General features: G+C 44.4%; 1 protein-coding gene across 5 annotated transcripts in view; it reads left to right on the forward strand.

The window, feature by feature from the left end:
- foxp2 (forkhead box P2) overlaps window positions 1-24,572 on the forward strand; it is a 105,164-nt gene that overhangs the window by 75,352 nt on the left and 5,240 nt on the right. For 4 of the 5 annotated variants that reach the window (XM_080492020.1, XM_080492022.1, XM_080492019.1 and 1 more), the window contains 10 exons: window positions 770-1,091; window positions 4,069-4,173; window positions 10,399-10,486; window positions 13,558-13,641; window positions 17,521-17,731; window positions 18,723-18,826; window positions 19,168-19,269; window positions 21,735-21,856; window positions 22,044-22,113; window positions 23,037-23,341. In XM_080492020.1, coding sequence (XP_080348146.1) covers window positions 770-1,091; window positions 4,069-4,173; window positions 10,399-10,486; window positions 13,558-13,641; window positions 17,521-17,731; window positions 18,723-18,826; window positions 19,168-19,269; window positions 21,735-21,856; window positions 22,044-22,113; window positions 23,037-23,341 — 1,513 coding nt within the window. The remainder of the gene's footprint in view (window positions 1-769; window positions 1,092-4,068; window positions 4,174-10,398; window positions 10,487-13,557; window positions 13,642-17,520; window positions 17,732-18,722; window positions 18,827-19,167; window positions 19,270-21,734; window positions 21,857-22,043; window positions 22,114-23,036; window positions 23,342-24,572) is intronic. The other variant, XM_080492021.1, reaches the window with a different exon arrangement.

Raw genomic sequence — 24,572 nt, forward strand, 5'->3', positions numbered from 1 at the left:
CCCATGATTGTTTTGTTTAGTCTTCTGTTCTTCCATTCTCTTTCTCTCTGTTCTTGTCTGATTATGGCTTTCTTTGTCTACCTCTGTTTCTCTCTTAGCTCTCCTCAGCCTGTTTGTGTTTGTTGTTTTTCCATCTCTGCTTCTATTCCCCCCGCGCCGCCGCACCCCTCCTTCTTTCAGCAGTTGTTGTTGTTGTTTTTGTTTACTGCCTTTTTCTGAGAACCAGGGAGAGAGAGAAGAAGGAAAAAAAAGAGACAGAAGGGAGAGGAGAGAACAGGCTCCATTTTCTCCCTGTGAGCCAAGTAAACACCTGTGTTTTTTGTTTACGAGTAAAATGGCGGAGAAGAAAAACAACAAGGCAGGGAACTGTTCGAGACAAATCAAAGACCGAATATTCCCTAATTAGTTGCCAAGCTGGAAAGAAGCAGTGGACAAAAGTTGTTTATCTGCAAACCACTGTCATTGCCGTTATTCCATCGCAGGGCAAACAGAGAGAAAGATCCTCGCACATCTTCATACCAGGAAGTAGGCGTCAATGATTAGCTTCAAGCTTCTTCATGTTGTTGGACCTGAGTAAGAACCACACATGCGCAAAGAAAACATGAAAACTTCACACATTAAGGCAACTGAACCTAACCCAGATGAGAAAAAGCTGTTATCAGCATTAAATGTATAAGTTGACAGAGAGGACTGTGCTATTGTTTATCAGTAAAGTTTTTGTTTTCATGTTTAGAGTTCAAGTTTTGCCATCTCTGTCTTCATATCTTAGCTGGTCTGAGCTCAGCTGAGCTCCAACAGCTATGGAAGGACGTGACCGGAGGCGGCGGCGGTGGCGGCGGCCACGCCATGGAAGACAACGGCATTAAACATAACAGCAGCGGCGGTGGCGGCAGCGGCTCTGGCGGCGGTGGCGGCGGCGGTGGTGGCGGCGGCGGCTTAGACCTCTCTACCAACAACTCTTCTTCAACTACCTCCTCCTCCTCCAATCCCGCCAAAGCATCGCCTCCCATCTCCCACCACTCAATCGCCAACGGACAGTCCCCCGCGCTCAACCACAGACGAGAGAGGGAAAGGGAAAGGGAGCGAGAAAGGTAGAATAAAAGTCATCGCTTCCACACCGTAGATGCAGCAACAAGCTGAAACAACAAGATGAAAAGTTGACGGCAGCCGAGACACGCCTGTTGTTGTTCCAGGAATCAGTGTTGGAACACATCAGAACAACAATCTGCAGCGCTGTTACTTCAAAGACAACAGGCTGTTTTGTTTATGTATTCAATAGTTTATTAGTGTCTTGGTATTATTTAGAAAAAAGAAAAAATGAGAGCCTCGCTGTCCCGGGGGACAGTGCGTGCCATTGAACACACTTAACTTGTGCACACATATCAAAAGCGGGGAGAGGAAGCCAAGCAGGCAGGGGCTCTTACAACAAGCCTCTCTGGCAGGCAAGACAAGGTAACCCCCTTGTACATTAAGTATTTAGTGCTTTCTCTCTTTCTTTTTTTTTCTCTGTCTTTTGAAAATTACCTTCCTCACTTGCTTGTCATGTAAACAGAATATGTGATGCCTTGAATGGCGTTTCCAGGATGTTTATCCTTGTGATGGCGTCTTTTATAAATGCACCCAGCACCGAAACACTGACTGTTCACATATCTGCCTATCTGGCCCATGCATTATTCAAAGGCTTTTCTTGGGCGATATTATAATAAGGACTTAGGGTAGCTGTGTGTGTGTGTGTGTGTGTGTGTGTGTGTGTGTGTGTGTGTGTGTGTGTGTGTGTGTGTGTGTGTGTGTGTGTGTGTGTGTGTGTGTGTGTGTGTGTGTGTGTGTGTGTGTGTGTGTGTGTGTGTGTGTGTGTGTGTGTGTGTGTGTGTGTGTGTGTGTGTGTGTGTGTGTGTGTGTGTGTGTGTGTGGATGCTTGGTAGAGACTCGCACTGGAGGTGGAAGTGCTGTGTAATTGGTTTAAAGTAGATGCTATCTCTCCAGTACCACTAAAAGGAGGCTTGAAAAAGATATCTTTTGAAGGAAGACAGAGAGAAAGAGGAGAGGTAGGGAATGAATGAAAAGAGAAGGAAGAAAGAGAGGAGGAGAGCGGGCGGGCTTTTTTTTTTTTTTTTTTTTTATCTTGCCTGTGTCCCGAGGGGTGTGTGGTGTCTCATAATGATCGAACAAGGAGTATTGTCAGGAGCACTGCTTACTAACATGCCATGGATCGATGCGGGGAAAGCCCCCCTCTGTAAAACAGTGTGTGAGCTCTGCCAGCAGTAACACACATATTTCTGTTTTACACACACACACACACACACACACACACACACACACACACACACACACACAGGCATGTAGCCACAGACCACACACATACATGCACAACCTCTACGTAGACAAACACACAACACATGTTCCCTCACACACAGACGCACACACCAGTGCCAAGCCTAAAGGTTAAACTGTCATCTTTAATAGGATGTGCTGTCTAGGCAGGGTCGTAACTTATTTGGGTGCCATTTGAAAAACGCCAGAACACCCCTGCTCCCCTTGTCCTCAAAGAACATAAGTTACACAGAGTATTAATCTCCTGATGAAAATTATATGGCTGTCTGGATTTTTAATGTTTACTTGAAAGCCTCCGCCCCTCCTCCCCCGTAATAGCTTTCCAAGATGTGACGGTGACTGTGGTGGAGGCAAAGCTCCAGTGTGTGGGCTACATTTCCATCGAGGGGAGTTGGTTCAACCTATAGTATGTCTTCGACGTTCTTCCATAGTGTCCCCAAAGTTAAGCCTCTATTGATCATGATTGCTGAGACTGAATGTGGGTCAGTTGGTTGCTGCTCACTTGTTCCCAACTCCCAAGTTTTGGTGCATCTGCAGTGTTGTGCTGTAGAAAATAAGACTATAATGCAAAGTGAATGAACAGATGAAAGTTCAACTGGTGGACCCTTTGTAAGAACAGTAGCTGTTCTTACTAGTTTCTCTTTTTTATTTATTTATTTATTTTATTTTTAATGAAAGAACTCCACAGGGAGTTGGCCCAAACATCTTAGAAACCTCATTTGGTTCTAGACTGGCAAAAATCTCTTCATCCATCATCCAGATTTCAGTCTCTTACGATAAACCCTCTCTGCAGCCATATTATCACTGCTGGGAGCCACTCTTCCTCTTTATGCTAAAGATCATTCTTGATAACATTGGCTATTTTTTACCTGATGTTTTACTACTTACTCGTCAACTTTTGCCGGCACTTTAATCCACACAAGCCGGGAAAGTTGACACAGTTCTGGAAATACCTTATATCTGTCATGTCTGCCTTTGTCGCTGGATTTCCTACAAATAAAACTGACAGGTTTAGATTTTGCTTTTTTTATTTTGATGCTTTAAAAACACGATTTAGCGAGTCTTGTGATTGTATTGATGCTGATTGGCTTTAAAGAAGAGTGGGAAGCCTTTGTTTGTAAGCTAAACAACTCATAACAAACCTGAAATACAGGAAGTCATGTGTGTTATGTGAGGATATTTCAATACTTTGAAGTCGGTGTAAATAAACACCCGTTCACACGATTAAATTTGTTGAAAAGTATTATTCTTACACATATTTTGCCATTATTATTTATACTTTAGGTATTATATTTGAGTCAAATTGACTCGAAGGAAAAGATGCTTTGTCTCAGTATAGAGCAGTTAGAATATGATTATCACTGTATTGGTTTTAGTTTCAAATGAATGGACATAAATACCAATACGTACCAGACCTGGTTACTGGTAAAGGGTTAACTCAATGGACATGTTTTTCCGGAGGTGGAGTAAAGTACAATAATGAGCTCTTATGTCATTTCTGTTGCTATTTGCTTCAGCAAATCTTTTAAAATACTTTACTTACTATGCTTAATGAAATACACTCAGCTTATAAATAACATCTTATTATCGAAACATTTTGATTGCGTTCCACTGGCTTTTTTGGTTGCCGTCCATACTTTATCTTGGTGAAATGTCCATGTCATTGCTTTTCAGACCTTCCTCCCATGTGGTGTTTGCTCATTTTACCTTTCTCGCCCTCTCCGTCTCTCTTCATAGCTCACTACATGAAGAAAGTGGAGGCTCCCACCCCCTGTATGGTCACGGTGTCTGCAAGTGGCCCGGCTGCGAGAACATCTGTGAGGACTTTGGACAGTTTTTGAAGTAAGACAAAGATGCAACACTGGAGTTGATTTCCAACTCGCTCCCTTTCCTGTTAACACCATGCGGTAATATCTATTTTATTGTGAAACACACAGGAGTTGTCCCCTTCGAGCACAACGCCTCCTCGCTGCTTGGGTACAGGGGCTGTGACAAAAGAAAACATCACTGCCTTTCAAAGAGCACATTTTGACCTCCTCGACAGCTAGTTGACAGGGTTCTGCTCCAGCAATGCAGGATTCAAACCAACTCTGATCCATAACAAATTTCCTTCCTGGCATGGAGGGGCCTGATAGGTTTGTGAAAAAGCGTCAAAAGCTAATGGCAACTCGCACGGCCGCACACTTACCTCCACAACAAAGGCCCTCATTCACTGTTGTCATGGTGCAGGCACCAGAGCGAATGAACTCTTCATGCTCCATCAACAATTTAGTTAATTAGCTCATTTGTAATTGGCCGGCTTTGTTGCCAGGATGTTAGTGGAGGGACATCAAAGGAAGAAGGTGTTTGCAGCACTGCCGATTACAGGTTATCACATTGCCACTCACTGAGAGTCTCTCTCTCTCGCTCTCTCTCTCTCTCTGTCTGTCTCTCTCGCTCTTGCTCCTCCTCTCACTCTTTCCCTGGCTCCCTGCTCTCACACAGAGAAGAAAAGAAAGGGAAAGCTTTAATTTGAATATTCTAATTAGATTTGTAATTAACTGTGAAATAACGATCTGGCGAGTGTTTTCCATGGGCTGCAAATGTCCATGTGAATTCGTGAAAAACTCTTGAAATCAGAATATTGTTCCGGCTTTTAGAAAAGAAAAGAAAAAAAATCACAAATGTTGCATTTCTCTAGAAGAAGCCAGAGTGCAAACAGGGAGCTGCTGGAGGATGTGGGTCAGCTGCATTTTTAGCGATTCAAGCCAAAAGATGCACCTGTAAAATGAAGGACGCAGGTGTTTACCAGCCTTCCCAAGACAGAACCAGGCAACACATTAGGCCCCATTTTCACCCACTGACGAGGCGTCCCGTACAAGTGCGGCGAATATGCACGTGTGTCCTCCCCCCCCAAATGAAAAATGTGTCACACACATGTCAATGTCAATACGAGTCTTCTAGGACGGGCTGAATACATCTATAGGCATCATGTGAATCTTTTTAGAAGTCATCCTCATGAAAAGCCGGTTTGCGGCGCACAATCAATCGTCCAACCTGGACTGCATGTGCACTAGTCCAGGTAGAGGAGTTTGCCTTGCAGCTTGGGAGCAGATGTGTGCATGGTAAGGCAAGCCTGTGTCGGATTAGCAGATTTGCTGATATCTTGTCCTATCACCCCTGTACACTTACTTAAAGAAGACATCAGTCTGTTCCTCTGCACTCTACGCTCTGCTCACACGCAAGTCTGTGTGCAGGAGGGATACTGTGTCTCGGTAGCTTAGTCGGTTATTCAGGTGAGGGACGGAGATACACCGTGGAAAGCGATGTGTCTGTGAAGCCGGTAAGCCGGCGAGGCGATGCAAAAGGATGCAGGGTTGTAAAGGCAAACTGAGCGCGAGCAAGAAAGACAGATTGAGAGAACACAGGGTGATTTCAGACTTGAAAGCGAGAGCACAGGTTGGCTGACGGTTTTGTAAGAACACTTGCCAGAACATCGGCTGCTACAAAACACAACCATGTCTTGGTACAGACCCCCCCCCCCCCCACACACACACACACACACACACACACACACACACACACACACACACACACACACACCGTAACCCAGCCGGCACATGAAAACAGGCACCGACAAAGAAGGCACACTCGTCATCAGAACAAAGATGGCTGCTCGGTGGCGTGCCTTGGAGCAGTGATTGTAGGTGTCAGAGGGAGTCTTTTCAAGTTTCCGGAGATGCCAGCCAACTGCACATGCACACACACACACACACACACACACACACACACACACACACACACACACACACACACACACACACACACACAGGGGTGCAGTTTAAACGGGGGTTACATAAAGTGGATGTCAGATTGAGATGACAGTTTAGATGTTGGTAGCTAGGTGTGGGTTACATGTGGGGGAAGGGGGGGGGGGGGGGGGGGGGGGGGGCGGCGAAGGAGTCGCTGCAGGAGCTCGGCTCAGCGGCGGTGACACGTTTAGTCATCTATTGTTTTGTTGCATGAAGAAACTTGTCAAGATCAGCATTTAATAGCTCTTCAGTTCGCTTTAAAGTGTTCTCACCTGGAAAAGGTAGCCGCGAGGTGGCTGGCACCCTGAATTAGCTCTGTGATGTTCAAAATGAGACAATATGTTTCTTGAGTGGTGGGTGTTGCGGTTTGTGTGTGTATTTGTGTTAGTTGCAAGAAAAGGAGACGGGGGATGAAAATTAATGCTTGTAGGTTATGTGCTGGAGCTATTTTTGTGGGAGTCTTTTCGGTAAACATCAGCGAATCCAAATGTAATTCAGGTTTGAAAATTTACTTTACGTGCATAGCCTCATTGTTAAAACCCTCTGCCCCTCTCCCTTTTATGTATAGGCGACTGCAAAAAGTAATTATCATATAATCCACGCCATTTCTTCTCCAAAATATCCACATTTCTGAACACTTTTCACCTTGCATACCCCTCTAAGTCAGTTTCCTTCCGCCTCAATAAGACACACCCAACACACACACACACACACACACACACACACACACACACACACACACACACACACACACACACACACACACACTTAACTCGTCCACTTTATGTCACCACTCTGCTCTCCTTATTACTGGCAGGAAGGCAGGCTCCATGTTAAAATGGCAAGCTCAGCCGCTAACCTGAACGTTGGTGTCTGTAACCCACTGCTAATTAAACCCACAAGGCAGCGGCCGAGTGTCTTTGTCTTTCCTATAACACACACATACACCCAGTGCGGAGGCATAGCAGGCAGGCCCCCGGCCCCTGGATAGCTAAGCTCTCCTCTACCCTTCCACATGTCTGCTGCACTTGTGACAAGACCTTTAAAACGGAGGGCATTGCTTAACGCTCCACCACCACCGAGGGGAGAGAGAGTGTGTGTGTGTGTGTGTGTGTGTGTGTGTGTGTGTGTGTGTGTGTGTGTGTGTGTGTGTGTGTGTGTGTGTGTGTGTGTGTGTGTGTGTGTGTGTGTGTGTGTGTGTGTGTGTGTGTGTGTGTGTGTGTGTGTGTGTGTGTGTGTGTGTGTGTGTGTGTGTGTGTGTAAATATGCATGCTTGTGTACACCGCCTGGTTTATCCATGATTCTTGCTCTACAATACATGTGTAGACACACAACTCTGTGTCGTGGCTGTTTGTTTGTGTGTACTGGGTTGAACTGGTGTGTGTGTGCGTGTGTGTGTGTGTTTGTGTGCCATGCGCAGTCAGTTCAGGGGCCTAACTTTCACTGCTGGGCCTCTGCAGCCCCTGATAATACACACAGACAATTAGCAGAAGTGTATCATCCATATATTCTGGCTTGAGTAGATTTATTATTGGGCCCTTAGTGGACGTTGATGGCTTTTACATATTCATGTGCGCTGCTGTGGGGAAAAACCTTTGAGATGTTTTTCTCCCTGCTCTTAAAGAGAAAAGAGAAAGCAGCAGGATCCAATAAAAGAAGAAGTCTTTATCTAGGGGTTGAAAAACAACCGCTGCGTCTCACCTCTCCCGTCAACCGCTGTTTATCGCCCTCTTTGTCTCTTTATTTGCTTTGATTTCTCCATCTTTGCTACATCTCTCAATCTCCATTCTCATCCTTTCTTCCCCGTCCTCACAAGGCCTCATCACATAATTCTCCCAACAGCAGAAATCAATGTTGGTCCAGAGCGAGTGTGGAGCAGTAAACATAAACAGTAGACAACCAGGCCTCTACCGGTCAGAGCGGAAGCCTCCGACTAAGTTTTAATAATCGCACCTGGATCCTTACTCTGATATCCCATTGTTTTCCTTCATTTTATTAGGATTTGTTTGGGAATGTAGGTTCCTGACTGTGTGACTAAAGACAAAATATGAAAGGAACAAAAGATAAGAGCAAAGGAATTCCAGTCCTGTTAGAGAAAGCTGTTTTTCGTCGAGTTCAGACTCGTGTTTCTGCCCCATCTTAGTAAATAAAGGTCTCCCGTCCTTATTGTTTTCTCTCTGCCCATCTGTGTCATCCCCCACCTCCATCTTCTGTCTTCCTGTGGCATTATTAATGCTCAGTAGGACATGCTGCCATTTGAATATTTCATAAATGCATGTAGTAATCTTCCTGTAATCACCTTGCTAACTGGCCAGGACTGCGAGGAGGCACATGTACCAGGCTAAAACCCTCTGCAGGACCTTCGCACACAGGCGCCCGCACCCTGACAAAACAGAGGAGAAACAAGCCGCTCGTCAAGGAGAGGCGAGCTTAATAAAGATTTGCCCCTTTCTCTCTCTCTCTCTCTATTTTTCTTTTCTTTTTTTTTTTTTTTTTGTAACAAGGTATCTTCAGGAACAGCGAGCAGGCCCCGCTCTCTGCTTTTGAAGCAGCTGTAATTCATGACACACGCCATACATCAAGTGCATAAGATAGCATTATGGGCAGTGAAATGAAAAGGGTATTTGCAACATTAGTTCCCTCATCCTGCGAGGGACGTGATTAAATGATTAATGAAATGCCCCCATTTTTGCATGCGCATTCTGAAACAGCAATTAGGCACAGGGCTGAAGAAATCCACCGGTTCGTCCCTCCCCTCGCCGCGACTCTCCCACATATGTCCCTCTCGGCCGCCCCTCCCCTTTTCCTTAATGCTACCTCATTCTTGATTTATAATGAAATATTTCTGAGCATTGGACCTGAAATTCTTGCACGAGGCAGGGTGGAGATGGAGTAGTCTTTAAATGTGTACAGTCTAATTGAAAGGTGCAGAGCTATTGTGATTACAAACGTTCCATTCGGCGGTTGATTGGCAGGCTGGGAAGAAGGCGCCTCGATGAGTTGTCTTGTTTTGCACGTTGCAGATAAACAAGAAGTGAGGGAAACAATAGAGAAATATTTGGTGAGAGTGTGCATTTTGTGTGTGTGTGTGTGTGTGTGTCGGAGCCGGTGTTTGTGCAAGTGCATAGTAATCTCAGCGAGCTTGTGTGTATCCTCAGATAAAGTGAAAGCCAGAGAGATTTTGTACTCCCTCTAATGCACTGGAGGCAGAGCTGTAAATGATCATTGAAGGGTCTGCAAGCTAACCTATAATTACTGGAGATAAAGTGGCAGCTCTGGCATTTCGTAAGCATGCATCCTCAAAGCTTGCTTTGTGAGTTTGTCACCAATGATCATTTAGATAGAGGCTCATTACCCAGCATCACAACACTTTGGAAACCCCTTTTTGCCTTATATTTGTGTTTTTGTGCAGGTGTGTGTGTGTGTGTGTGTGTGTGTGTGTGTGTGTGTGTGTGTGTGTGTGTGTGTGTGTGTGTGTGTGTGTGTGTGTGTGTGTGTGTGTGTGTGTGTGTGTGTGTGTGTGTGTGTGTGTGTGTGTGTGTGTGTGTGTGTGTGTGTGTGTGTGTGTGTGTGTGTGTGTGTGTGCGTGTGCGTGCTTTACCAGGAATAAAGGTCTATCTTAATGGCGGAGCTTTTGTATCCTACAGACGAAATCCAATCAAGACAAAAAAAAAAAAAAAAAACCTCATTGACTGTTTTGGCTGTCTGACTGCCTTTTTTTCTTCTAATGAGGCGAACACACCAGATACATTTAATATGTCTGCCGCCGGATAATGCACCTCCAAGTGAAGTGCAGCTTTTGTGTGTCAAATGTTGCTGGTGTTAAATTGTGCGTATTGTTTTCGGTAAACGAAGGAGACAAAGCCATTCTGCTGGGCCAGCAGCTTTTATTCTCTGCAGAAAGCGCTGCTCGTGGCGGCACTGAAGTTAGCCATCTAAACTGGGGCAGGCCTATTGTCATGTTAAACATGGCACCACACACCGTCATGTTACTTCTAATTACCTCATTCCAGCGTGGAACAATGGTCCCTAACAGGATCCTATAGATAATTGTTGCAGTATAGAAATATTGTCATTGAAACAAAACGGTGGTGAAGGCGATACTGTAATTATCATCCTCCATAATTTTGATCATGGTGAAAATGAGCATAATTTGCTGTCTTTTATTTTTTTAAGCTGTGACACATTTGATATATTTTTAAGTGTGTCATCTCTCTCTCTCTCTCTCTCTTTCTCTCTCTCCTGTCTGCGTGTCCCTCCCTCTTCTCACCACCAGGCACCTAAACAATGAACACGCCCTCGACGACCGGAGCACAGCCCAGTGTAGAGTTCAGATGCAAGTCGTACAGCAGCTGGAAATACAAGTGAGTTTATTATTTGTTTAGTTTTTTTGCGTTTGTCCCTCTGTCAGGCATTCATTGAAATATCAAGCCCCAAAGTGTCACACCAGGTTATTTACTGTAAAATCAATGTAAAACACTCTGATGTCCCATTTACAGAAGATAAAACATGTAGGAGTGCATCAGACAGACCAAAATATCTCAAATATCATAATTTCTTCCTTAAAATTGTCGAAAATTTTCCCCTCGATTTCTGTCACAGACTGGCGACATGCGACTGAGCACCACTGTCTTGCTATATAATATATACTTTGCAGGAGAAGTGCCCTAAAATTTACCTACTGAAATTGTGTTTGTATACTTGCACGGATTTCTCAGTTTATTTACTATATTTTGAAGTCAAATGCATCAATCAGGTGAACTGTCTGGAAGGAAAAGATACTTGGTGGAGGCAAGTGGGCAAAACTATTTAAAAACGTCTTATTAGTTTGAAAGAAACAGGAAGAAATGACGAAGTTATCAAACACGGGACCATGCTCTATATAATATTAATAAAGAGAAGACACTGTTCGAGGGGGGGGGGGGGGGTCATATGCTTGGTAAGAGTTTCCCATTGTCACATTTTACAATACAAAATGTGATTCTCATTTATGTCACGGGCCATCCACTCAAAACTTAAATTTTTTCAAAGTTGTGTGAGCAAGAGAAAGGGGCCATATTGTGGTCTGCTTAACACTTCCACACAAGCAGGACCTGCTGAATTCAACAAAGCCACTAAACAAAGGAATCCTCAGGCCTTACAACCAAAGCCATTATGGCTGTTTTAATTGAATTAAGCGTATGCTTTATTTTCTCTGCTTTCTCTTTTTTTTTTTTTTTTTTTTCTTTCCAATTAATAGCGAGCGCATCTCTCCCAGTCTGCTGTGTTAATTAACTGCACTTTGCACCTGAAGAAAGCTCAAAAGGAGGGAACTATTTTCAGTAGGTGGAGCGTGACCTTATTAAGAAGTCATGCTGGCTAGATAATGAGAGCGCTGATTGAGCGACATTATTACTCAGCACTGCCGACATGGCTGCTCTTCCTTTAGAAACAAATAGCTATGTGTGTGTTTTAAACTGGGCTTCGCCTCAATGCCAGCCGGAAAACAGTCCGTCTGAGGCCTGAGTTCATTGTGACGATTTGTGCGGAGCTGGGCACTTTTAAAATCCGGGTAATTACCCCCACACGTGTTTTGGGGGAAGAAAAAAAAAGATACAGACAAATCTCAGTTTTGGAACAGTTCACTTTACAAACTCTGAAATGCACCGGTTGGCGTTCACTGACTCAGCTGGCGAACTGGTTGCCGGGCAACAGCGCGTCATCACTGTGCGCGTCACTCGGTGAACTCAAACTGTATTCCACGTCGATTTTGGGTAATAGTTTTCGTGATATTCTCCTCTGGTAACACAAAAAAAACTTGTGAAAGCAGAATGTCATAAAGTGAAATAATTCGAACAATAGCGGTGATATAGAAGTATGACAAAGCGACTGCAGCCGGGCTCTGGCTGTGCAGCTGACTTTTCTCATTCATAGCTCATTCATATATAGGTATGTCAGAATATAATACACTCGCATTAACTTTTTTTTGAATAGCAAAATGTAATCCCCCTCCACAAACTTGTAACTGTGCTGTATTTTCAACCTCATGCATTTATAGGATATTTTTATAAAGAAATCAATGTAATAATTTTGAGTAATTTGAATTGATACCTGGTTTAAATGTGCTTAAAATGAGCATCATCCGACCATTAACTATTATTTTTTTAAATTGGCTCAGGGGACGCATCACATGGATGAGGGGGGCCACATATGGGTTGCCAGTTGTCCGTGTCTGCTTTAGACGATCTGGAACGGATTAATCCATTTTTTATTGTGTCTTATGGGAAAATGTGTTTCGGGTTTTAGATCCAAATACAACTTTTAGGGACAAAGTATGCTCGATAACCAACGTTTGACAGAGGATTGTGTAAAAAAAAAAAAGAAAAAAAAAGAGGTTGACAACGAAACAAAAAAGAACAAATCCAATTGAAAAGTTGTTTTCTTTCTCTCGCTCACTTACCCTCCACCGGAGTCGCAGGCCAGGCATTTCCTCCCACACATGGTTATTTTCTGGTCTGATAAACAGTTTGTATTAAATTGTTAGCCATCTGGGATGTCTTAAAAATAAATAAACTGTGTTGGCCTGGAAATAATAAAAAAAAAAGGGGGGGGGGGGGATCTTTTGCAATTTATTTATCTTTCATTGTCTGTGTTTGTTTTTCACTGTGACACAAAGCTATTGAAGCCTGCTCTAAACACTGTGACCAATTACAGCGGTGCACTTGTGTCGTCTGTCCTGTCTCTTCTCCTCTCTTCTTTTTTCTTTCGGTCTTTACTCCCACCATTTCTTTCTGGTTTTTTTTGGTTTTTTTTGCCATGAGAGCCGTCACTAGTAATGAGACCCAGCTCTGTGTACGTGTGCACCTCTGTGTGTGCGCACACCTACATCCTTGTCTGTTTCTCTTTATGTTAGATCCATATGTGTGGTTATTAAGGGTGTGTTGGGATGTGTGTTGGGGAGGAAGGGGGTGTGTGTGTGGGGGGGGGGGTCACCCTTTCACATGGTCCAGTCCCTGTCACTCCACGTGAACTAGATTGATGATAGGCACTGGCTGGGGCCAGCTAACTGGACCGGGGAGGCGGGGCCGCCTGGCACCCTGTTTGGAAGACCCCTTCACCTCTCGGCAGCTGCTGGCTGCGCTCCATCCCCCTAACAGTGTCCACAGGACTTTGAGCAGACACCCAGGACCACCTAATTTATGGCCCAAGTAGCTTGTTACTGTCAGAGCCTCGCTGACCTAAATTCTACTATTGACAAAAAGATGAAATGCTATTTGTTTAGCCTGACCTGTCTGCGCCCGCGTCTCCCCCAGCCTCACATGTTCTCCTCAGACTGCCAGCAGAACACGCCTTTTTTTTTGTGCGTGTGTGTGTGTGTGTGTGTCCTCTTCTCCTCTCCTCTCCTCTCTAATCTACTCTAATGTACTCTCTCCTTCTTCTCCTTCTCTCTTAACAGCTTTCTAAAGAACGCGAGCGTCTTCAGGCGATGATGACCCACTTGCACATGCGGCCCTCAGAACCCAAGTCATCTCCCAAACCAGTGAGTGCATATTGCTCTCCAAGCCGCCGTAAACAGGCCCGGCCTCGAACGAGGAGGCGGCCACACAGAAAATGAACAGTTTAACTGTGCAAGCAGTCGCGTGAGTGAGCGACAGAAGATGAAAGGAGAAAGAGGAGGGGGTGAATGGGATTTGTAATACCGAGTTACAGCTGCTTCTTATCAGTTATTGGGCGCTGCGAGGGGACAATAGAGTTTGGAAGTGTATTAGATGGCAGAGCGGTGGAGTCCTTGGCTAAAACGCCGGGTCATTTCTCCGTGATAGATATAATAGCCAAAACAACCTGTTGGCTGCTGATGACTGTTTGGCTCACTGGCTGCGGCGGCACTCGAAAGTGGAATGAGAGAGGAGCAGGTATGTCATTTTAACAACAAACACCTGAAAATTACAGCCAAGTGCCAAAGATGGCGCGGTGTTGACATAAATACCCACGGAGGAGCTGAAATTGGTTACAGGGAGAGAGAAAGAAAATCCCAAATCGTGAAAAAAGGGGGTCATTGAGAAAGAAAAATGATGTCATTCTCCATTTTCTTTCTCTCGCCTTTTACTTTCAGATTGAATGATTATCAATGCATCTCTCCCAGTCACTATTTGGATTTGATATTAAGATGATGCATTCAGGCAAACATTATTTCCCTCCAATTTTAGGCGTTTTGAAATATTTGAGAGCAAAACATTGTTAGTATGTTTCTGCTGCTTAGTAAGTGCCTACTTTCAATAGAATAATTTACCTCATCAGCTCATCATAGAATGTAGATAATCACAAGATAGCGTAATTATCCCATAATTCCATCAGGAATCAAACTCCCTTTTCATTATTCAATCTCTCTCTCTTTTTCTCTTTCCCCTTCTCTCTCTCTCTCTCTCTCTCTCTCTCTCTCTCTCTCGCTCTCTCTCGCTCTCTTTTTTTTAAATCTTCAAAACTCCAGCAGCTCGGTCCCATCTCGCCCAATGAAGAATTTGCAGCCTATAATCCAAGCCTGAATATGAATGAATGATGCTAATGAAGTATTGCATTACATAAAGCACACATGAAAGAGCAGCTAATTGCATTTGATGGTGGGGGCAATTCAGACAGAATTCCTAAACGAACAGTTAAGTCCTCAGTTTTAAGGCCTTCCCCGGATTTTAAGGGGAGGTGAGATGACAATTTTGTTGCAGGGAATAACAAAAGGGGGATTAGAGGGCATACTTCTAATGACGGCGTAAAAATACACCCGGCACAATTACAGGTACAACATAGGCTGCTCATTTTTATATAAAAACCCTTGGTCTAAGTGCTTTTATTCACTTTTTAGTGACGCCCATGACAGAGAGCAGCACACCGGTGCACTGTCTCCAATAAGACGGCGTTTATACCCTTCATTAAATGCTCCCTTTTGGCCATGCCATGAATGCATGAGAATCAAAGTTAGGAAGGATGCAAGTTCTGAATAATAAGTTCTCCCTCTTTTCCTCCTCCTCCTCCTCCCAACCTTGAGTGTGTGTTCAGATGAGCGAGTGGTGACAAAGTGCTCACTCCTCCCGTTTGACTGTAATCAGTTCTGTTTTGCCAAAATGGGATTACACTCGCGCAAACATGTCTCGCGCGTCGCCCTCTCTCGTCGGTAAAGAGGTTGGAGAAAGGACGTGGAAATTATGTTCTAACATTATAAATATACATGCCCATATGCACCGAGGAGGGCATTTATTTAGAATTTAGTTTGCATATTTTAGATGTTTTCCTACCGTATAGAATGTGAGTGTTTATCAAACAACCTTTTCATGAAACTGCAGCCACTTTCTCACCGTTTATGGGCTGGTTTATCTATTCAGACGGCCTGACCCACTATGAACTTCACATTGCCAACTTTAATGACCTTACAACAGGCGAGAAAAATCACTTAATCATTGGAATTGGATAAAAAGTTGGGATTTTTCTGCAGTATGGAGGTAAAAAACCCCTCCAAAAAACAGGTTTAAATCAGTTAATAACTACTTACTGTTCTGATAAAGAATTTATTCATGAAAATAGCATTAAATCTATTTGTCAGTGTCCACCAACTATTCTCCTCGTCCTCTGTTCTTAGCAGGAGCCTGTTTAGGCATCCAGCCCTTGTCCCAGCCCGTCTCTATAGCGGCTCATTACAGCTAAGTGGGCACATAATTATCATCTGAAAACCTCTACATCCACCAGAGTCTCTCAAACTTGACATTTTATCGTATTTATCAACACATGCCACAAATCTACCCCCACCCACCCACCCCCTCTGTCTCCCAGCGCCTTTCGGCCCCTCGTTCCCCTCCATGTTTCAAGTCGGTTTTAATTCGAACTCTCGCAACGGATGCATTCCACTTGTGGACTCACAATTAAGGCAATTTGGCTTGAATATGTAACGATGTCATTACCATTCCAGCTAAATTAGCGCAGAGACTAAAAGGTCAGTTAGGAATTTTCCAGTCGGTTAGAGGCTCTCACATGAGATTTGGGAAGCAAATGCGAAAGTGGTGGAAAAGCCGACGATTAGCGGCCACAGTTGGCATTCGAGCCAGAGGTAGCCAAGACTCTCTCATCGCTAATGATGAAGGAACGGAGGAGACGGAGATAAGGAGCGCACGTGTGTCTGGAGTGGCCAGAAATGTCCGAGCAGATTTTCTTAACTTGAAGCGTTAAACGGCAAGAATGAACACAAACTCCCGCCTTATATAATTCCTCACACACTGCAAGTCTCACTCAATTAGGGACGATGCATCTTTGATTGTAATCTCCTCTTAAGTAGGAATGGCTTCCAGACTTGTTGGCGATTTGACGTCCCATGATCAAAAAGTTTCCATGAAGTCATTTAGATTATACTCTCAAACTCTTACCTATCAAATGAGGCTTGCAGTGTCAAGAAAATAACACTTGCTTTGCATGTATTGCAAATCATTGGTAATCTGTCCTGATGATGCTGGCCTCCTCGCCAGGATGCTTCAACTTCTTACACCCTCTTATAGTGTAGTCCACATGAATTATCTAAAACAAGTTTGTAAATCTGGCACAAGAGGAAGACTTAATAGATGGGACCATAGTATGCTATAATACACACTAATTCCGTCTGTTTACAGAATCCTGCAGCAGAATGTCTGAATTAAGTCCTCAATTAACCTCAAATGCATGTTTTTGGACTGTCAGAGAAAACCATAGAAAACCCGACCCGGACTCAAAACAATCAAGGAAATCTGTTGCTTTTGCACAAACCCTACTATCTTGAATGATCTTCATGTAGTTTGATCTTGTGTACAGCGCCTGGCTTCAGGGTGCTGACACCATCGCTAACAGCTGCACCATTGTAATAAGCCCGATAGTGACTTGGATTGGGGCGACAAAGTGTAACTATCTCATGTAACAAGGTCAGATAACCCGTGTTGGCAAAAAGATCCCACCAATAACGCGAGTCTTCAATAGCTCATCTCCTCAGTCTATACGGATTATTGGTTGCTGCGGAGGGGTGGATAGAAAGGAAGAGAGGGAGGGCGGGAGCCAGGGAGGGTGTGATAAATAGAGAGATAAAGCGAGATGGGGCCAGGATAACACGGAGGCTGATCGTTGGATAATCTTGAACAGCGTGCTCTAATTAGAATTCTTATGATACAATTTGGTGGTTGTAATTAGTGGAGATGGGCTGGCTCCTCTCCACGAGCCTTGTTAGTGGAAACACAGCTGTGTTAGAGAGGAGGAGAGGAGACACTCCGCTCTGTCAGAGAAACCGCAAAATAATGCCTCCCTCCTCTTCCTCCTCCTCCTCCCCCGCTGCCCCCCACTTGTATCTGTCTCCTCTCCCCCTCTCCACCAAGCTTGTTTTTTTTTAATATATTTTTTTGTCTCCCGTCCGCCGCAGCTCAACTTGGTGTCCAGTGTCACCATGTCCAAGAACCTGCCCTCAGCGTCGCCCCCCAACTTACCTCAGACACCCACCACGCCCACAGCGCCCATCACACCCATGACCGCCATGCCCCAGGTGCCGTCGGTACTGGGAGGGGCAAACGTGCCCAGCATGGGAGCCATGCGCAGACGCCACTCGGACAAATACTCCATGCCTTTGTCGTCAGGTAGGACTAACTACTCAGCACACCACACACACACACACACACACACACACACACACACACATTTCAGTCCATGTACTTAATTAAATTCCAAGCAAATCAAAGTATCAGGAAAAGACATGAAGTTTGATTTTGAAGGAAATTAGCCTAATTTGCTTGAAATGAAAATGAGTAGTTCTAACACACACACACACACACACACACCATTCAGGCATTCTAGCCGTCTCTCCCAATCTGATAACGCTTAAGTTCAACATTTAAACTAAATTTCTGCTCAAGTACGATGAATAAAATAATGTTGAAATAGAAAATTGCATGTGATACCTCAACTCTTGAGCAGTGGACTATTAATAGTTGCTGCCGTAATCGCACGCAGACATGAAAGTGCACTCGCACACACTCGCGTCCTCTGACATAAACACACACACGCGCAATCACAGAGGCTTGTTGGTCTTAGCAATGCGAGATGTCTGGTGGGTTTATAAAAGCAAGTCTGTGTTTAATCACTCTGTATGTAAATAGACAAGAACTTCCTCTGCACATAAATATTACATGAATGTTAATTAAGTTCAAATAATGGTGGGGGGAAAGAAAATACAATATTTATTACATTAAGACATCCCGTGTATTAAGCTTTGCATTTTAAACGGTCCGTCTTTGATGTTTATATTTACTCTCTGTGTTTAGTGTGAAGAAACATAAATTATTCAACTTCACCCTAACTAACTACACGGATCTCATTTTATGGATGTATTAGTGTTTAAGATCCCTCACGAGAGATATTAATTAAAAATGCATTTTGTTAGACATGGAAAATGCTGATTTGATGTGCCCCCCTACCCTCTCTGTCTTTCTCTCCCACCCCTCCCTCTTTTTCTCCCAACCCCCCCACCCTCGATCTCCACCCTCCCCACCTTCCCCCCTCCCATTCTAATTTGTTGAAACTCTGAGTAAATTCAATACCTAAAGGAATAAAATTTACCAATTATTTCAGGTGGTGACACAGTATTTATTTTTCCAGAGATTGCCCCAAACTACGAGTTTTATAAGAACGCAGATGTCAGACCGCCATTTACTTATGCAACCCTCATAAGACAGGTGAGTGGGAAATAAATTAACTTTGCCTGATTAGATTAAAATTAATTGCTGCATGAATCATGGCAGCTCTCGCTCACACACACACACACGCACACATGTCCACTCTCCTTTCCTGCCACTCTCAGGCTGTGTGTGTGTGTGTGTGTGTGTGTGTGTGTGTGTGTGTGTGTGTGTGTGTGTGTGTGTGTGTGTGTGTGTGTGTGTGTGTGTGTGTGTGTGTGTGTGTGTGTGTGTGTGTGTGTGTGTGTGTGTGTGTGTGTGTGTGTGTGTGTGTGTGTGTGTGTGTGTGTGTGTTACCTGGCCTCGTTAGTAAGCCATTATTTGATGTCATCTCATTCCAGGCTATCATGGACTCTGCCGACATGCAGTTAACGCTTAATGAAATCTACAGCTGGTTCACACGCACGTTCGCCTACTTCAGACGCAATGCCGCAACTTGGAAGGTAACCCCGCTGAACCCTGACCCCCCCCCACCCCCCCACGCAGCCTTCCACCTCCACCCCACCATGCACTCTCACTCCTCTCACAGCCGAGAGAACTCCTTTTCCCCCCGCTGAAGTCAAACACAAATCCTTAAAAAAGCATATATTTACTCAGCACAGAGCGATCAGTGCCCCCCCCCCCCCCCCCCCCCCCCCTTCCTCCTAACCTTTTTCCTGAATAGAGCCCATTCTTCCTCTTATTTATTTTTCCACCGTTCTGCCTTCTCTGTTTGGAAATGACAGCTGAAAGAATTGTTCTCCCCCAGATATCGTTTTCTAATTTGGTGCAATTAATAGCGGAGGCTCGGCGTGGAGAGGAGAGGGCCCTGACGCACTAATTATACAGCAGCCACTCCATCATCAGCACCTTTTGTTAAGAGATGCACCCCTCCTCCTGTTCCTGAAACCACCTTCTCTTGCGTATCATTGGTTAATTAGGAAGAAAGATGGCTGTTTGCCTATTAACCAGTTCACAGCGGTGTGCGGCGTGAGCAGGACACACGCACAAACCCATAAACTGTGTGGAAGACAGGGGTTAAGCGTGGAAGCAGTGCAGGGTGGAAAGTGAGAATTGACCTGTCATGGACGGCTTTATTTACCCACACAAAAGGCCCCATTTGTATATCTGTCCCCGCGACTTTATTGTCCTGTCTGCCGCACAAAGATGGTAAAAAATGTCTTTCCCGCAGCACATGTTTTAACCAGGAGCGTGTCTGCCCGCTGATAAAGGAAAAGCCTCGCCGAGCGTCGGCGTCCGCGCCGTTTCATCCCCGCGGCCCCAGCGCGTCATTCGTTAGCCTGCCTTTAGCCTTTGTGGCGGCACAAGAGGACTGGAGGGAAAACTGAAAGCAGGCACTCATCAGCATGCAAGACGTGTCGCAGCACTAGATTTAGCAAAGTGAATTAATTTGGATTTGGGATGCAAATGAGCACATGGGCGTGTGATCACCAATTCAGGAGGGCATGCAAAAAAAAAAAAAAAAAGATCGGTTGCCCTTTTCCAGTTTGTTAGGTACAGTACGCGATGCGTTGTGCTGCGTAATAATGTCACGACGGGAGACGTCCTCAGCGGTTCTGTCGCTTGTTTGCGACACATAAACAATACAGCCATCTGCACATGTGCAGTTTTACACTTTCTCTCTTTCTTGGTGGCCTGAAGAAATCCTTCTGTTCCTCTGACACAGTGGCAGTGGAACCACAGTGACATTAAAAATATCTCATCTCCATGTGTCGTCCCTCTGCACAATAACCAAGGTGATCTATTTACATCTGCAAGCTCTACAATTCCCTTTTGTAAAGCATTAGTGCCACGATCAGCAATGGGCTTGTCATTTGATTAACGGAGAGAATTTTTTTTTTTTTTAAAAAAGAGAGAAAGAAATGAAAGGTAGTTTAATATCTGAGCTTGGTCTCATCAGCTCAAAAGAGGGATCTGCCCCCCCACCCCCCCACCTCACTTTTCCTTTCTCTCTCTTTTCTCTCACCCAGAAGCTTATTAGTTCTAACTATATAGCATGCATAATAAAACTGCTCATTTGCTCATTAATATTAAAATTATCATATTCAGAGCCATGGGCATTAAGATCAATCAAATCCTGGGATTTTCAGGTCAGATGCAAGATCTGCTTATGAGTTTTTTTTCCGTTTTTTTTTTTCTGAATCCCTTTTTCTTGGAGAAAGAGCAGTACACACCAAGCTGAGGGAGATGATAAATATGTAAGGCAAGGATATTAAAGCCAAGGTTATTATTTGTAGAGTCTGATGCATGTTTTAATTATGGTCAGGTGGTCATATTAATATAAGACTCACTTTTTTGCATAGGTTTATGGTTTTTATTGTTTTTCTCTTTTGACATTTTAATCTAAACACGGCTCTAATAATACATTTAATTGGCACTTGTGTCATGTAAGTACATAGTCATCACTGTATGTGGCAGCACTTGCAGAATGTTTGGACGTATGGACAACCAGGTGCGGTTCAGTTAAATCCAGCCTTTCTTCAGAGCCTCCTGATGACTCTCCTTTTTTTTTTTTTTAACTGTCATCTTGAAAACGATGTGTCCATTAAGAGCAATGCTTTTCTGGAACAGGAAGGGTTACTGACATCACCATTATCAAGGCCCGGCATTACCACTTCTGTCACCACCATAAGCCATTCGCTATGCTGATTACCTCCTTTTAGCCTACTTACTCTGATTGATATGTACTGTGTGCAGGACTTGTAAGAGCATTCGCTCTCACTCAATTTTTACTAATTAAATCAATGGTGTGTGAATGTTAAGAATTTCTTCAAAATGCAAGAGGAAAAAAAAAAAAATCAATTTCCAGGACTCTTTTTTTTTTTTTTTTTTTTTTTTTGACAGATAATGAATGAATATGATTCCTTTTTACCTCATCCCTCTGACCTGTGTGCCCGTCTCTCTGCAGAACGCTGTTCGCCACAATCTCAGTCTGCACAAATGCTTTGTGCGGGTGGAGAACGTGAAGGGGGCGGTGTGGACGGTAGACGAGGTGGAGTACCAGAAACGCAGGTCGCAGAAGATCACAGGGTAAGAACTGAGGCACCTCGCTGTAGATGAAGAGCTTCAACGCTGTGTTGAGGATCAGTGGGGGGAAAAAAAAATAATAATCTGAATCCCACCTGCCTCCGTTCACTCTTGTCATGTTACCATCAGACTGAACATTACATCGTCCGCACAACCAATGTCTTTTGTTTTGTCTGCTTCCTGTGTGTAGGAGCCCATCACTTGTCAAGAATCTGCCGTCCAGTCTCGGCTATGGAACCGCACTAAACGCCAGCTTACAGGTACGAAACCAAAAAGCTGTGGAGAAACCCTGACTCACCGGCCGCCTGTTTGTTTGACTGACAGACAGAGCCGCCGCCTGATTGACTGACAAATGAGATTGAATGAGTGTGGCTACAGTGCACAAAAGAACTCCATATTAGTTCCTCCACTTTGCATAAGAGTGAGCAAGTTTTCTTTTTCTTTTTTTTTTTTTTAACTCATGTTACTGCTTCTTTCTCAGCTTTTGTTTTTCTCTATCTCTCCTCTCACACCTTCCCTTCCTCCCTCCTTCCTTTGCACATCTCAGACTCAGAAGGCCACCCTGTGGTTGAATCAAGCAGCAGCTCTTGCTCCTTTTTCCGCCTCTCTTTTTCCTTTCTTTCAGCCGTAGCAGCCACCCTAGATTGATAGCGGCATGTGCAAATGCAAGGGCATGTGCATTAATATTTATCTAAGCTGTCATAAATGATTTGGCTTCATAGTGTACGCCGGCGAGGTGCTCATGGCAAAAACTTTAAAAGTTTAATCACTGTATATAACTTTAATGCGCAGCAGGCGAAAATGTCAGGAGTTTTTATTATTTTGAGATAAAGTTTTTGAGGGACTTTTTGTTTAATAGCCACACTGCACAAGGGCACGGGAATTGGAGGTATTTGTCAGCAACGTGACTCCGTCAGGTTGAGCGGCTCGGAACAGAACGAGACGAAGCGAGCGCGTTTTGATAATGACTTTGTTAAACTGTATTATTCACCCAGCTGCCTTTCTTTTTTTTTTTTTTACGTCTGATTCTGCCTCCAAAACTTTCCTCCCTCACATACATTCTCTCGCCTTTTCTTGCGGCGACGTCATTTTCTGCTCGTCAACCATTTGTTCTTGTGTCTGTTTCCTCACCGGTCTGTTCCAGTGAAAGTCTAATTCTGTGTCTTCTTCCCCTGTTGGGCAGGCCGCCCTGGCAGAGACCTCCCTGCCTCTGCTGGGGACCCCCGGGCTCATGAGCAGCAGTAACACCGGTCCGATGGGAGGCGCCCACGGCCTCCTAGGTGGAGACCCCTGTGTGCTGACCGGCGGGAGTCCGCCCGGGCTGCTGGGCGGGAGTCCACCCGGCTTGCTGGGTGGCAGCCCCCCAGTCACGATGAGCAACAGCCCCCCCAGCCTTTTGCAGTCCGGCCACGAGGAGCTCAACGGGTCGCTCGACCACCTGGACACCAACGGACACGGCAGCCCCGGATACTCCCCTCCAGTACACATGTAAGTCCACACACACACACACACACACACACACACACACACACACACACACACACACACACACACACACACACACACACACAGGAAACATGCAAGTGTAGAAGAGATTTGTATTTCTGAATGGTTTTACCTCTGACAAGATCTTCAAAATACAAATGATAGCATGACGATAAAGCAGTTTCTTTTTTTGTGCAAGTTGAATTAGACTGCTAATAAGCATGCAGCTTTTTCCATTCAGCTTTTATTTAATCAGGGAAGTCTCATTCTGATCAACCATGTACTTTCAAGTGATTGCATGGATCAATACATAATTGGTGCCAAAATAACAAGCATTAAAACTTAACATTTAATGCTCATTTAGACAACATTCAGCACTGCTTGCGCCTTAAATAAAAAACAAACCCGCTGCATGTTTTTCACTGACGACCACCAAAGTGAAGTTGTGATCCCCTCAGCCCAAACTGAATCTCTCACGGTGCCTCTTTAATGTCACGAAATGTTAAATGCGATGGGAACAGGATAATTAGCACCTCACACATTTTTAGGAGTACTTACCTGAGATGGCAAGCACATGTCGGGACCCCCCCTCCCCTCGTCCACTCCTCCGGTGAATCCACTTCAGTCTTTTTGCCCTTTGTTAGTTTAATTGTCTGACATTTAACCCATGCTATCAGGATTTTTATTTAATTTTTTCACTTTGACCTGAGGGCAAGGCTCAAGTTCCATCTTCCTGTCGTAAGCAGACTTTTCTCTTCCTGTATCAGCTGTGGTAATTTCACCGCCTCTGGGCTTATACCTGAGATTTTGAGTAACAGGGTCTATAAATAGGCTCTATTACACATCCGTCTTTAATTACGCCACTGTCTGCATTATAGCGGTTTAGCTGTTATATTTTATGCAAGGCTGTTCCCATTAATATTTAGCACGTGGGGCATTAATTACTTTAAAATTCTCCCCCTTCCCCATTTCTGTTATAAAGTAACTGAGAGAGTTAAAAAAAAAAATTTTTTAAATCTCACGCGAGTTTCAGTGACGTCTGAGCCAGTGATGTCACGCAGGTCTCCGTGAGGCCTCGCGTTGAGACACACAAACACTGAAATTACCACCCGAATGCTTCTTATCCTGCTGTCCATCACAGCCGGTGTTGCAGTCAGTCGACATGCCTCTAACCACTCCTGTAATGGAGAAAGGATGCACTCCGGCTCCTCGTGGCTGAGTGTATCTGAGAGGA

The sequence above is a fragment of the Lipophrys pholis genome, assembly GCF_963383615.2.
Source record: "Lipophrys pholis genome assembly, chromosome: 22".
Classification (NCBI taxonomy): domain Eukaryota; kingdom Metazoa; phylum Chordata; class Actinopteri; order Blenniiformes; family Blenniidae; genus Lipophrys; species Lipophrys pholis.